General features: G+C 45.3%; 1 protein-coding gene across 14 annotated transcripts in view; it reads right to left on the bottom strand.

Moving 5' to 3' along the window:
• The window catches only part of ENPP2 (ectonucleotide pyrophosphatase/phosphodiesterase 2), a 132,735-nt gene that overhangs the window by 19,780 nt on the left and 97,955 nt on the right, over nt 1–15,000 (bottom strand). For all 14 annotated transcript variants that reach the window (XM_061439504.1, XM_061439513.1, XM_061439510.1 and 11 more), the window contains 4 exons: nt 12,853–12,940; nt 12,601–12,688; nt 11,319–11,503; nt 7,534–7,585 (listed from right to left, as the gene is read on the bottom strand). In XM_061439504.1, coding sequence (XP_061295488.1) covers nt 7,534–7,585; nt 11,319–11,503; nt 12,601–12,688; nt 12,853–12,940 — 413 coding nt within the window. The remainder of the gene's footprint in view (nt 1–7,533; nt 7,586–11,318; nt 11,504–12,600; nt 12,689–12,852; nt 12,941–15,000) is intronic.

The raw sequence follows: 15,000 nt of genomic DNA on the forward strand, positions 1-15,000 counted from the left end.
TACCAAGGGAACATTTCATACAAGAATGGGCAGACCAAGGACAGAAAGGGTAAGGACCTAACAGAACCAGAAGATATTAAGAAGAGGTGTCAAGAATACCCAGGAGAACTATACAAAAAAGGCCTCAATGATCTCGATAACCATGATGGTGTGGTCACTCACCTAGAGCCAGCCGTTCTGGAGTGTGAAGCCCAGTGGGCCTTAGGAAGCATCACTATGAACAAAGCTAGCGGAGGTGACGGCACCCCAGCTGAGCTCTCTCAAACCCTAAAAGACAATCCCGTTTCAGTGCTGCGCTCAGTACGCCAGCAACTTTGGAAAACTCAGCAGGGGCCACAGGACCAGAAAAGGGCAGTTTTCATTCCAGTCCCAAAGTAGGTCAATGCCGAAGAATGCTCAAACTATTCTATGATTGCATTCATAGCAAGGTTATGCTCAAGATCCTGTAAGGTGGGCTTCAGCAGGACGTGAACCGAGAACTTCCAGATGTACAAGCTGGATTTAGAAGAAGCAGAGGAACCAGAGATCAAATTGCCAACATTTGTTAGATCATAGAAAAAGCAAGGGAATTCCAGAAAGACTTCTACTTCTGATTTACTGACTATACTGAAGCCTTTGACTGTGTAGATCACAACAAACTGGACGATTCTTAAAGAGATGGAAATACCAGACCACCTTACCTGTCTCCTGAGAAACCAGTATGCAGGTCAAGAAGCAACAGTTAGAACCAGATATCAAAGAACAGATTGTTTCAAAATTGGTAAAGGAATATGACAAGGCTGTATACTGTCACCCTGCTTATTTAACTTATATGCAGAGTACATCATGTGAAATGCTGGCATGGATGAATTATAAGCGAGAATCAAGACTGCCAAGAGAAAGATCAACAGCTTCAGATATGCAGATGATACTACTCTAATAGAATCAAGATTGCCAGGAGAAATATCAACAACCTCAGATAGACAGATGACACCACACTTATGACAGAAAGCGAAGAAGAACTAAAGAGCCTCTTGATGAAAGTGAAACAGGAGAGTGAAAAAGTTGGCTTAAAACTCAACACTCAGAAAACTAAGATCATGGCATCTGGTCCCATTCCTTCATGGCAAATAGATGCGGAAACAGAGAGACTTTATTTTGAGGGGCTCCAAAATCACTGCAGATGGTGACTGCAGCATGAAATTAAAAGATGCTTGCTCCTTGGAAGAAAAGTTATGAGCAACCTAGACAGCATAGTAAAAAGCAAAGACATTACTTTGCCAACACAGGTCTGTCTAGTCAAAGAAAGAAAGTGAAAGAAAGTGGAGTCACTCAGTTGTGTCTGACTCTTTGCGACCCCATGGACTGTAGCCTACCAGGCTCCTCTGTCCATGAGATTTTCCATGGACGATAGTACTGGAGTGGGCTGCCATTTCCTTCTCCAGGGGATTTTCCCGACCCAGGGATTGAACCCGGGTCTCCTGCATTGCAGACAGATGCTTTACCGTCTGAGCCACCAGAGAAGTCCTATAATTTAATCAGAGCCAACAAGCCACAATGATGTCTGGCTCCTTGCGACCCTGTGGACTGTAGCCTACCAGGCTCCTCCATCCATGGGATTCTTAAGGCAAGAATACTGGAGTGGATTGCCATTTCCTTCTCCAGGGGATCTTCCCGACCCAGGGATCGTTTCTCCCCAGGTCTCCCTCATCGCAGGCAGATGCTTTACTCTTTGCGCCACCAGGGAAGCCCACCACTCAGACGGTGTCCTGTCTAGTCAAGGCTGTGGTTTTTCCAGTGGTCATGTATGGATGTGAGAGTTGGACTATAAAGAAAGCTGAGCGCTGAAGAATTGATGCTTTTGAACTGTGGTGTTGGAGAAGACTCTTGAGAGCCCCTTGGACAGCAAGGAGATCCAACCAGGCCATCCTAAAGGACATTAGTCCTGAATATTCACTGGAAGGACTGATACTGAAGTTGAAACTCCAATACTTTAGCCACCTGATGCAAAGAACTAACTCACTGGAAAATACCCTGATGCTGGGAAAGATTGAAGGCAGGAGAAGAAAGGGATGACAGAGGATGAGACGGTTGGAATGGCATCACCGACTCAATGGACATGAGTTTGAGCAAACTCCAGGAGGTGGTGATGGACAGGGAGGCCTGGTGTGCTGCAGTCCATGGGGTCACAAGAGTCAGACACAACTGAGTGACTGAACTGACTGAAAATCACTGTGGATGCTGATTGTAGCCATGAAATCAGAAGACACTTGCTCCTTGGAAGGAAAGCTATGACCAACCCAGAAAGACTCTTAAAATGCAGAGACATCACTTGGCTGACAAAGGTCCATACAGTCAAAGCTACAGTTTTTCCAGTAGTTATGTACAGATGTGAGAGGTGGACCATAAAGAAGGTTGAGTGCCAAAGAATTGATGCTTTTGAACTGTGATGTTGGAGAAGATTCTTGAGAGTCCCCTGAACAGCAAGGAGATCAAACCAGTACATCGTAAAGGAAATCAACCCTAAATATTCACTGGAAGGACTGATGCTGAAGCTGAAACTCCAATACTTCGGCCATCTAATGAGAAGAGCCAATTTGTTGGAAAGACCCTGAGTGGGAAAGATTGAGGGCAGGAGGAGAAGGAGGCAATAGAGGTTGAGATGACTGGATAGCATCATTGACTCAATAGACATGAGTTTGAGCAAACCCTGGGAGATGGTAAAGAACAGGGAAGACTGGCGTGCTGCAGTCCCTGGGGTCACAAGGAGTTGGACAGGATCTGTGACTGAACGACAACACCAAATTTAGTAAATTTTCAACATCAGCAAGGAATACTGATAGGTAGTCATTAAAATTCAGTGTTTGGAGAAGGAGAAATATCACATGACATCCCTTATATGCAGAGTTTAAAAAGAAACGATACAAATGAACTTACAAAACAGGCACACTTAGAGAGCAAACTTATGGTTGTCTGGGGGAAGGATGGGGGAAGGGATGGTTAGGAGTTTGGGGTGGGCATGTACACACTGCTAAACAGGCACAGACTTAGAGAACAAACTTATGGTTGCCTGGGGGAAGGTTGGGGGAAGGGGTGGTTGGGAGTTTGGGATGGGCATGCACACACTGCTGTATCTAAAGCGGATAACCAACAAGGCATAGCACACGGAACTCTGCTCGATGATACGTGTCAGCCTGGATGGGAGGGGAGTTTAGAGAAGAATGGATGCATGTATACATACGGCTGAGTCCTTTCCCTGTTTACCTGAAACTATCACAACGCTCTTTGTTAATTGGCTCTACAAAAGAGAGAGTTAGGAGAAGGCAATGGCACCCCACTCCAGTACTCTTGGCTGGAAAATCCCATGGATGGAGGAGCCTGGTGGGCTGCAGTCCATGGGGTCGCTAAGGGTCAGACACGACTGAGTGACTTCACTCTCACTTTTCACTTTCACTGGAGCACTGGAGAAGGAAATGGCAACCCACTCCAGTGTTCTTGCCTGGAGAATCCCAGGGACGGGGAGCCTGGTGGGCTGCCGTCTATGGGGTCGCACAGAGTCAGACATGACTGAAACGACTTAGCAGCAGCAACATCTCCAGTAAAATAACAAAAGTGAGAAGCATTTCATAATTGAAAAGAGCTACAGAGAAGTGTCCCTCTAGTTGTTCAGGGCTCTGCTTTAAATTGACAAGAATCACTAGTTGGTTAAGTCATTTTTCTAATCAAAATAATTTCTCTTAGGGTGTGATAAGGAGCCAAACATGGGTCCTACGGTGACTTTTACCTTTTCCTCACAAAGATGACGGTGAATGCCAGTCTGACCAAGAAAATATAACACACGGCTTAGTAATGTAAGCAGAGAAAAGACTAAGGTGAAAATGAACAGTGCAGTTATTCTTACAGTGAAACTTCCACCTGGCTCCACGGCCAGAAGTGCGTGCTATGAGAAATTTAAGCATCCCCATCTCATTCATTCATTCATTCAACGGATTTCAAAATGAAAATTCAGTATGTTTGCCAAGACATTAAGTACATCTGATGTAGAAATAGCAGCCATACAACTAAGATCTGGGATTCATTACAAATGTAGAAATATTAGGGCTTTAGAAATCAGTTTAGATCATAATTTTTGAAGATTATATTGTTCTTTAGTGAAGGACTTGATTCTGTAAATTTAGTATTTCTAATAAAACATTTGTCATTGTTGTTCTGTCACTGAGTCGTGTCCAACTCTTTGCAACCCCATGGACTGCAGCACGCCAGGCCTCCCTGTCCTTCGCCATCTCCTGGAGTTTGCTCAAACTCATGTCCATTGAGTCGGTGATAAAACATAACCTAACATTAATTAAATATACCATTCTTCTGTTACCTTGAATTTACCCTGAGTTGTTTCACTATTGGAAAGCACAGCTTTTACAGACGTGGTTGGTACAAATGTATGTTCAGGGCACGTGATTTATTCTGAAAGAATCAGCTACCTACTTGTGTATTTTTTTAAAAACTAGGCAGGAAAATAATACAACTTTACATTTGTATAGAGCTTTAAATGGCTGAAAAGCCTCAGTACATGTTCAAAGATATGCAGATAGGGGAAGTGACTACTCTGAGCACAGCGCACACAGCACCTCGAATTCACGAGGTCCCCCTCAGCAGAGCGGACCCCGATGATTTCCGGGGGGGACCAGACTTATGAACCAGGCACACCACAGCAGCCTGAAGGAACTCAGACAAGAAAATGGCACTCTGTAGCTGAAGCCCTGACTGAGACAGGGCCCTTAAGGAGACAAACAGCAAGAGACAGGGAGAGAACCAGACAGGAGAGAGGACGCTGAGGCTTACACATACTCTAGAATTTAAACAAGCACCAATCAGACAGTGACATATAGTTATTTGTATTTCATGTAATGGTTTTAGCATCTCTCTCATATCACTCCAGTTATTGGCAATTGCAAATAGCCATTATTATGCACACATAGCAAACAGTGCTATATAAACTCAGACAACTTTATCAAAAAGTCTGTTGATATTCAGCCGTTAATTATAATAAAAATAAATACAGGCTCCCTTGCATCATCAGAGGCTGTCCCAGGCTTCCCCAGTGGCTCAGTGGCTCAGTGGTAAAGAATTCACCTGGAACTGGCGGTGAGACGGCTGACAGAACCTGACAGAACGTCTCAGCAATCAACCCCCAGCTCAGGGCAGGTGCTTAACAAATCCTCGTGAGGGTCCATTGCCATGAAAAAGTAAAAACTTTAAGCCCCGGTGATGTGAAAGCACCGAGAAGTAAGATGTATTCAACGCTGAGCAGAGCAAAGGAACGATGAGGTCGCTAGTCAGCAGTTCGCCAGAAGACGCCTCTTACTCCCGCGCTCGGCAGTGTGAGGCCACTCTTTGTGCCGAGTGTGGGGCTGGTTTTGTCCCAAGAGCGCACTGCCACCAGAAAACGAAGTGAAAGTTTTTTTTTTTTCCCCAGCCAGAAATGTTTTAGGACCATGAAGAGCCAGAGCTTGAATCAGAAAAAACATGAGTGTCCCTTCAAAGCTATCATAACTAACTATTTCATTAGTGGCTTTCAGAAAAGAAACATTTCAGTCATATTTCTCTGCCTTGCTGATTGAATGTTTGAAAAACTCAAATCATGAGACTCTACACTCCTTGATCGTGGTGTGCGTGTGTGTGAATTCATTCAGTCGTGTCTGACTCTTTGTGACCCCATGGACTGCAGCCCGCCAGGCTCCTCTGTCCATGCGATTCTCCAGGCAAGAATACTGGAGTGGGTTGTCATGCCCTCCTCCAGGGGATCTTCCCGACCCAGGGATTGAACACATGTCTCTTACATCTCCTGCACTGGCAGGCGGGTTCTTGATCCTGGCAGTATTGGAATTTTTCCAAATATAAAGACACCATCATCCACTAGATTTGATGTCAAATACTTTGAATCACTTCTAGAGTTTGTGGATTTGTGTACCTTCCATCAACCAAGTCCTTTCTCTAAGGCCGTGTTCATCCAATGACATGTCAAAGAGCCTGTGTGTTCCATCATCACAGAGAAGCAGGAGGGTGGATATGCAGAAAGAGAAGAAGGGAAAAGATGAAGATCTTTACAGAGAGGAGAAATAAGTCAAGGAAATAAAATCTTCCACGGGTTTCCTCAACCTTTGCTTAATCAGATTGAAGACAGCACATGTGATAAACAGAACCATGTCAGCTAATAAGTAATGCTCTCAAGAGAATTTGACTATGTGCGTCTTGACTGCATGACCTGGGCAGCTGTGCTTGAGTTCAGTCTTCTTTTTCACACACAAGGGTCATTCCCTTGCTGTTAGAAGACGCTGTCACCTCTGCTGCAGTAACCTGCCTAGGAGGCTTCCCCTCTTCCTCATCTAATTTCAAAATCAGAAGGAAGAGCCTGGGTGGTAGATCACATTACTGTTCCTAATTATTTACTGCTCTTGTGTAAAGGATTATATGCTTCCACCCATCGCCAAGGAACGTGGAGGACGGGGTCCCTGGGGAGAGAATGTATGTCCCTCTTCCACGGGCTTCACATGCCCTGCTGGCCCCAGTGAACTTGAAATGGAAGTGAGAAATGCCTCATCCAAGCAGAAGCACCGAACCCAGCCAGAAACCCCAGGATGGACACGTGACTCGACCCTGCACCAGGACGTCAGCAGGACGCAGGGGCACACACTCCGCCCTCAGCCCCGGTCCCTCTGCCCAGGACGCAGACTCAGGCCTGCAGATGGGGCAGCGGGGACGGGAGAAGCATCAGGATGCACATCAATACCCAGAATGACTGAGTGGAGAGAGAAAGCCATGAGGTGCTCACAGTCAGCTAAGGCGCTGAACAAAGGAAAGCAGAGGCACTGAGCCCCACGGCCTGGCTCCACCCCGAGAAGGGCGTGCTCTGACCAGGCCAGCTCCTTCACACCAGACTCTAAAATGAAAGTGCCACGGGGCAGAGGAGCACTTGGCCAACAGTCAGCACCCTGAAACAGGAATAAGAAATGCACAAACCGCTGAGGCTTTCTGTTCTCATCACAAGCTTGCAGAAGCTGGCTAAGCCAGGCGTGTTATAATCGTATGCAGAACAACAGGAGGGTGCATTAGGGCTCGAGACCCTCTTGGGAGAGAGTTCTAACACAGTTCCTTCCGGGCACCCCTCCCCTTGACATACACACCGACTCTCCAGGTGGGGAACCTTCAGCAGAGGAACCAGCTGTTACCACTGGTGACTTCCATCCCCTTCATCTGAAGTCCCCTCAGCCCTTAACTTATAACCCATCAGATACACAACAGCGTGTCTGTTTTTCAGAGGGTTAAAAGCTGTTAAGGGGGAAAAAAAGGTAATAGAACTTTTCTGTTACACAGCTGGCACCTTGTATACAGAGAAAAAACCAATACCCTTTGCCAGATCACATAAAGGTCACTCTGCAATCTGAATTCAAATTTTAAGAAAACACTGTGCTTACACTATGAAGTAAATAAGTCTCTCCAGTTTTTGAAAACTAGAAAACAAAACTTATCTGGTTCTTTTTTCTGTCAACTCCTTACCTTCTGTGGACTCTTTTATATGAAGGTGTTTGTTGAGTTCATCCAATTTGTTCTTCATGTGTGAAAATAAAAAACAAAAGGGAAAAGAAAGCAGATCAGAAACGGTCTTTCTTTCCAGCACCCTTCTCTCTATTTAGTACCCAGCTAAATTCAAAATAGGATCCTAAGCTTCATCAATATCACACGCTTTATAAAGTGTTACTACTTTATCTCAAATTGACACTGAGGCTGTACTTCTGAGCGATCTATGGTGTTGAACATGCTATTTAATCTCTCCATGACTTTGCTACCTTTTCTTAAAAACATGGATAATCATGGGACCAGCCTCCCATGTCCATGATGAGGATTAGGGCACATATATACACATTAACTCTAATATTGCCTGAAAAGTTTGGATTAATCTCTAGGTGCACTAAAGTGATTCCCAAACAAATTTATAAAATTGCTTTTTCTAAAGTAGAAATGGAATGATCCAGCAATCCTGAAACTGTCGTGACTCGGCAATTCCACTTCCCACTGTGGATCCTGACATCCTCTAGCACGTGTATAGAGACACTTGCAGTGATGTCTATAGCCACGCTGTTGGGAGGCACTGACAGGGGGAAATGACCAAACGTCCTCAAGTAGCTGAATGAATAAAATCATGATGCGCTAGTTGTACAATTATGCATTATAATAACTATTGATATTAGCAATAAAAATGAATGAGATACAGCTTCATGTATTAATCTGTAAAAAAATCTTTAAAATACAGTGATCAACAAATAAATGCAGGATACATATGGTATAACAGCATTTACATAAAAAATATAAAACATCCAGGGGACTTCCCTGGCGGTCCAGTGGGTAAGACTCCACATTTCCTGTGTAGGGGCCATCAGTTCAATCCCTGGTGTGGGAAATGGATCCAAAATGCTTCGAGGAGCAGCCAAAAAAACATCTTTTTAATAAAAAATAAAATATTCAAAACTATACTATAGGTTATTTTAGGGAAGTATACTAAAGGTACTTGATATATTATTTGAGATACCTATGTACGGAGTGAAAGTACAGAGGTCTCCATGGCAATTATAGGGCTTCCTCGGTGGTGAAGAACCCACCTACCAATGCAGGGGACTCCAATTGGATCCCTGGGTCAGGAAGATCCCCTGGAGTAGGAAATGACAACCTACTCCTATAGTCTTGCCTGGAAAATCAGGTCTCAAAGAGTTAGACACAGCTGAGCACAGCACAGCATGGCAATTATATATACTGTATTCAGGATATTGGGCTTCCGTGGGGGCTCAGGTAGTAAAGAATCTGCCTGCAGTGCAGGAGACCTGGGTTCAATCTCTGGGTTGGGAAGATCCCTTGGAGGAGGGCATGGCAACTCACTCCAGTATTCTTGCCTGGAGAATCCCTTGGACGGAGGAGCCTGGCAGGCTGTAGCCCATGGGTTTGTAAAGAGTCAGACATGACTAAGCGACTAAGCACAGCACAGGATATTAATTAGCTTTGAGGTAGGAAGGAAGTGGGATTGGGGTGGGGGTGTCACGTGGAGCTTCCGTTCCATCTTTAACGTTTTCTTTCTCACGATGTCTATATATTGAAGTATTCATTTTATTCATCTTTATACCTTTTTTGTATATCTGTGTTTTTTTTTTTTTTAAGAAAAGTAGTCTTTTGGAGAAAACCACTGAGAAAATAAAGATAATCTAGAATCCCTCCAAAACAGTTTAAGATGAAAGAACCAAAATATTTCTTGTTTCCCAGAGGAAAGGTAATTCAGGAAACAAGATCTAAATGATGCCTCTAAAAATATAACTGGAATTCACTTCAAAGACCACTTCCTGTTGACATGGGCAACTCAACTCCTCCAGCTGAAGTCTTAGAATCACCTACTTTAATTAGCGCTGTTAATTCTCATCAGGAGCTAAAGTAGGAGACATTAAAGGGGATCTAGGACTCCCCTGGCAGTACAGTGGTTAAGACTTCACCTTCTAATGCAGGGGCTGAGCGTTCAACTCCTGGTCAGTGAGTTAGGATCCTATATGCCTTGAGGCCAAAAAACCAAAACATAAAACAGAAGCAATATTGAAACAAATTCAACAAAGACTTTAAAAATGGTCCACATTTTAAAAAAAAAGAAAACTTAAAAAGATAATGAGCTCATATATAAAAAATAAGGCAGAGGTGGAGGGACAGGAAGCCAACTGCCTCCCGTGGCGGGCTCCCAGACTGTGCCTCGCAGGCCCCAAGGAGCCCCGGGAGGCAGACAGGGGCAGGCGGAGGGGGAGAGACCAATAAGAAAACTAGTTTCCATTCTTCTGAGGTCTAATGAGAAGATCACACATTGCCTGTAATAAAACCACACGTGCAAAAATCGCAGATTGCTTTGCTTTGTGTTGGAACCCTATCAACTCAGTGTGGTAACACTGGTTGTGTCTTGCTGTCAGGAGTACTGATTGGCAACTTTAAAGGTCATTGATCACTGTAAAATTCAGTAAGCCAGTCATTATCGGCTATACTCCAGTACAAAAGAAAAAGCTGAAGAATATCCACTGGGATTTTGAATGAGATTGCTTTGAATCTATAGATTAATTTAGGAAGACCTGCCATGAATATTGAGTCCTTCAATGAATGATGAGTACCGGTTCATTTACTTCAGTTCAATTCAGTTCAGTTGCTCAGTCATGTCCGACAATTTGCAACCCCATGGACTGCAGCACGCCAGGCACCCCTGTCCATCACTAACTCCCAGAGTTTACTCAAACTCACGTCCGTTGAGTCAGTGATGCCATCCAACCATCTCATCCTCTGTCGTCCCCTTTTCATTTATTTAGGTTTTTAATTTCTCTCAATACTGTTTTACAGTTTTCAGCATTCCTAGATATTTTATATTTTTAACGCTATTGTAAGTGTTTTAAAATGTCATTATCCAATTGTCTGTTGCTATATTTAGAAATACAATTGATTTTTACATACGAGAAAAAAATCATTACTGGACACGTGCTTGTTTCAACAACTGTCCAACTGGCTGTGCGGGGCAGCGCCTATTTGCACGCCCACCTGCGCCCTGCTGCCCGCTTCCCTCCCCTGCCCTGTGCTCGGGAGGCTGATGTCTAGGGACATCAAAGAGCAAGCTTGCCCTGTGGCTGGGCTCCAACATCGAGAGGCACCAGCAGGGGGTGGCAAGGGCGTGCTCACACCCCAGCTTCCTCTCTCCAGGCTGCGGTGTGTTCACTGCGCCATCACCCAAATTTCAGGCCCCGCCTACAGGGTTCTTTCTCCATGTGCTGGTGACCGTTCCTCCCCTTTCTTGTTGAGATCCAGATTGGTGCCCTGGGAGCCCCAGGCGCCTTTACCATCCCTCCTCGATTTCCCTCTACCCTGCCAGCTTTGTAAATAGTCTTCTCATTAAATGTGATTGAAACAATTCCTTTAAACCTTCTTGAAAAACTTCTTCTGCACGGGCCATCTGTTTCCTATTGGGACCATGACTGCTAGACATGTGATTCAGGTTGAAAAAAAGAAAAACGTTTGGTTAGGAATCGCGACTCCACAGAATAGCATGAATTTTATTTTTTGCTCTTCATTATCTATGCCTGTGCTGTCCAATGTGGTGGCCACAAGCCACTAAATAAAATTAAAAATTTAGTTCCAAGTGCTCGAAAGCTGTGTAGCTAGTAACTACTATTTTGGACGATGCAGAAAGACCATGCATATCATCAGAGAAAGTTCTATCGGACAGCACTGCTCTACACCCGACAGGCTCTTCCATAATGAACAAAAAAGATTACTTCTACCTTTGGCTCTGCCTTATCATCACAGGTACAGCCCAGGTCAAAATCGGACTGAAGGTACATAACCCCTGGGTAATTGGGTCTGGTGACTTCCTCTGGCACAGTCGGTCTGAAGGTGTTGGTACGCAGGAGATGGTTCAGACTCCCGTGGGTCCCGTTATTTGGAGCTGGCTTCAATCCCAGGAGATCTGATGAGAAGAAAGAAAAGGGCCAGGTACTTTGTAAATGTTTTTGATGAGATAGGAGGAGAGTCAAAGCCATTCACCTTCCAATGTCTGGAAAACTTGGAACACAAACAGAATGGGATAACCAAATTCAGACGGCAGGCTCCCTTCTGAGCTCCCAAGTCATCCTTGCCTGATGAGGTCTTGGCAACAACTTTCTAAAATAGCATTTTCATGGCCTGATATCAAGAAAGACATTCCCACAAAGAAAGAGTGAAGGAAAATAGGGCCTCGCTTCGCCACCTTTATGTCTGTGATAGCTACAACCCAAGGACCATCAGCGTCAGGATCGTTGCCTTCCTGCTTCTCTGTGAGACTTTTTATCCCGAGTTTTGAAGTGGGGCTTATGATCAATAAATAACCTCGAGCCTGCCCTCTCATGCACTCCACAGAAGTACAGGACAAGAGGAGGCTCTGGCCGTGTGCCCTGAAGGGCCGCTGTGGAATGAACAGGCTGATTTCAGAGCGAGTGAGAAGGCTGCCGAGCAGGCACACAGGGACTGGCCTGAGCCCGGAGGCAGGGCCGGGGAGCGCCGGATGCCCAGAGGGGACGGGGCCCAGGAGACCCGACGTGCAGACTCCCCCTCTGACCGCCAGACTGGCGCTCCCTTACTAAATAGGAAAAGCTGTCCTCATCCAGCAACTAGAGACTCCAGGAAGAAAAATAATTAGGAGCACATAAATAGCTGGCCAGCCGTGCGCGGCTGCGCTGGGAGAGATGGAGGCGGGGTGCGGGGTGGGGGGCGCTGTGCCCAGTGCTCGCTTCACCCGGCCTGTGACCGGTGGTGTCAGACTGTAATGCTGTGTTAGATTAGCCGGAGGCTGCCAACAGCAACACCATGAAAACTCCCCATTAGTCAACTGTTGAAGGAAGACAAAGAAGCCTTAGAAGGGGGATGATATTCTGTCCCTTGAACCAATGGGCAAATTACAGCATTTTTTTAATGAAAAGATGAGGTGATCCCAGAAAACAGACACCTCATTTCTTTCTCCAACATCGAAAGGAGTTCATATGTTAACTCCGGATTGTTTTCTTGGTTTTGATGAAATAAGTGACTTACCGCACATAACGTTGTAAAGTTCAATGTTTTCAAATGGAGGTACTTTGGTCTTGTACTTAAATGTTGGGCCATAACCTACAAAAACAGTCTTCCAAAAGAAAAGAAAACAAACAAAAACAATTAGGCATTGCTAATATCCAGGAGCAACCCTCCCTCCAGTTATGAATACTCTGCAAGCTTCACTTACACCACCATTCCCATCCTTTTTAGAACCTCTAAAATACACTTCAATTCATAGTTCTGGGAGCATACCTGCATACTGTTGACCTTGTTATCAAATCCGTGGTCTCCCTGGAAAAAACATTTTCCTGATGGTTTCTTATAAACCTCCAAAGGTTTCCTAGAGTGAAACGATTGTACAGTCAATCAGGACTTCTCATAAAATTGGTCTGATAAAAAAAAGTCCAGTGCACAAAAAGATCTGTAAGAAGTGGATTTTACTAATCCAAGCGTATTTCTCTCCGCTTTGACTGCATCATTCCCAGGGTGATGAAAGATGATGCTGTCTTTTTGCCCCCAGTGCTTTGGCCTTGACGATCAGCCTAGAACAGATTGGGACCTGAGGTCTGGCGCCCTCCTCCTGTCTCACGGTCGTATTGAGCCGAGCACGGGCCACAGGCACAGACGTGCCCTGTAGGTGCTGCTCCCTGCTCCAGACCACCCCAGTTAAGAGACCATCACGCTAAAGGAGTCACACAAAGCTTCTGGTTTCCCAGTGCATATAAAAGGTATATTTACACTATACTGTATTAAGTATGCAGTAGCATTATGTCTAAGAAAACAACGCACATACCCTAATTTAAGAATAGCGCTGTTGCAAAAAGGGCACCAATAGACTTTCTCAATGCAGAGTTGCCACAAGCCTCCAACTGTCTGCTCACGCGCCCCACTGGCTCCAGGGTTCTCTGCTCTGGGACCAGGTCTGTCTGGTTCACTTCTATATGCCTGTCACTAGGCTCCATGCTCAGGGAAGGCGATGGCACCCCACTCCAGTGCTCTTGCCTGGAAAATCCCATGGACGGAGGAGCCTGGGCTGCAGTCCATGGGGTCGAGAAGAGTCGGACACAACTGAGTGACTTCACTTTCACTTTTCACTTTTATGCATTGGAGAAGGAAATGGCAACCCACTCCAGTGTTCTTGCCTGAAGAATCAATCCCAGGGACCTAGGAGCCTAGTGGGCTGCAGTCCATGGGTCGCACAGAGTCGGACACGACTGAAGCGACTTAGCAGCAGCAGCAGGCTCCATGCTAAGCACACACCCAGCTGGCGCTTTTAAAATGTGTGATGTTTGATCAATGAACGGAGATCTGTATTCCATAGAAATATTTGCATATAGATTTCCCTGTCAACAAATTTATCTGGTAATACCACTGCAAAGTATAACCGAGCGGTAAGCTCAACACATGTAGCAGTGGCACAGCTTAACAAGAGCCAGGCCTTACGGAGGCAGTAGCTCTGTTTAGAAGCAGAAAACGGAAACCGTGCTCTCGAGACATCAAAAGCATTTGAACTTCCTTGTTGTGACAGGAAGATGCCTTTTGCTTAGAGTTAGGTAGAAGTTTTCCAAAACACTTACATGTTTATTACGACAAATATTTCCTAAGTACGTACAGGTACACGGCACTGAAGTACAGCACTTGGGGAAAAACAAGGAAATTAAACGTTTGAGTCCTTGATCTCGGGAGAACTACTTTCAGCTTGGGATAATTAGATATGTGCGTATAATAACTCAACAATTCAAGTTCAATTGACAAGATGTGCTGCTAATTAAAATGGCTGGCTTTGGTCTATGCTAATCTGCTCAACCGTCTTCATGTGTTACTAACTTCTACTGAACTCCCAAGTTTTCTTCATCAACACATAGATGCCCCCTGCAAAGGAAGTGTGGCTTTTTAACCACTGGCTCACCGGGGAAGTCAGGAAATCTCTTTTTATAATGGCTAATGACCTTACAGCACTGCAGCCGCCTTAAGTAAGTGAAGTGGCTCAGTCGTGCCTGACTCTTTGTGACCCCAGGGACTGCAGCACCCCAGGCTCCTCTGTCCATGGGACTTCCCAGGCACTAGTACTGGAGTGGGTTGCCATTTCCTTCTCCAGCGGATCTTACCAACCTAGGGATCGAACCCGGGTCTCCCACACTGTAGACAGACGCTTTACCGTCTGAGCCACCAGGGAAGTCTTGCAGCTGCCTTATAGAACTACATACAGTGGAGGGTTAGTCGCTCAATCATGTGCGACTCTTTGCGACCCCAAGGACTGCAGCCTGCCAGGCTCCTCTGTCCATGGGATTCTCCAGGCAAGAACACCAGAGTGGGTAGCCATCCCCTTCTCCAGGGGTCTTCCGACCCAGGGATCGAACCCAGGTCTCCCGCATTGCAGGCGGATTCTTTACTGTCTGA

The sequence above is a fragment of the Bos javanicus genome, chromosome 14 (assembly GCF_032452875.1).
Source record: "Bos javanicus breed banteng chromosome 14, ARS-OSU_banteng_1.0, whole genome shotgun sequence".
NCBI lineage: Eukaryota > Metazoa > Chordata > Mammalia > Artiodactyla > Bovidae > Bos > Bos javanicus.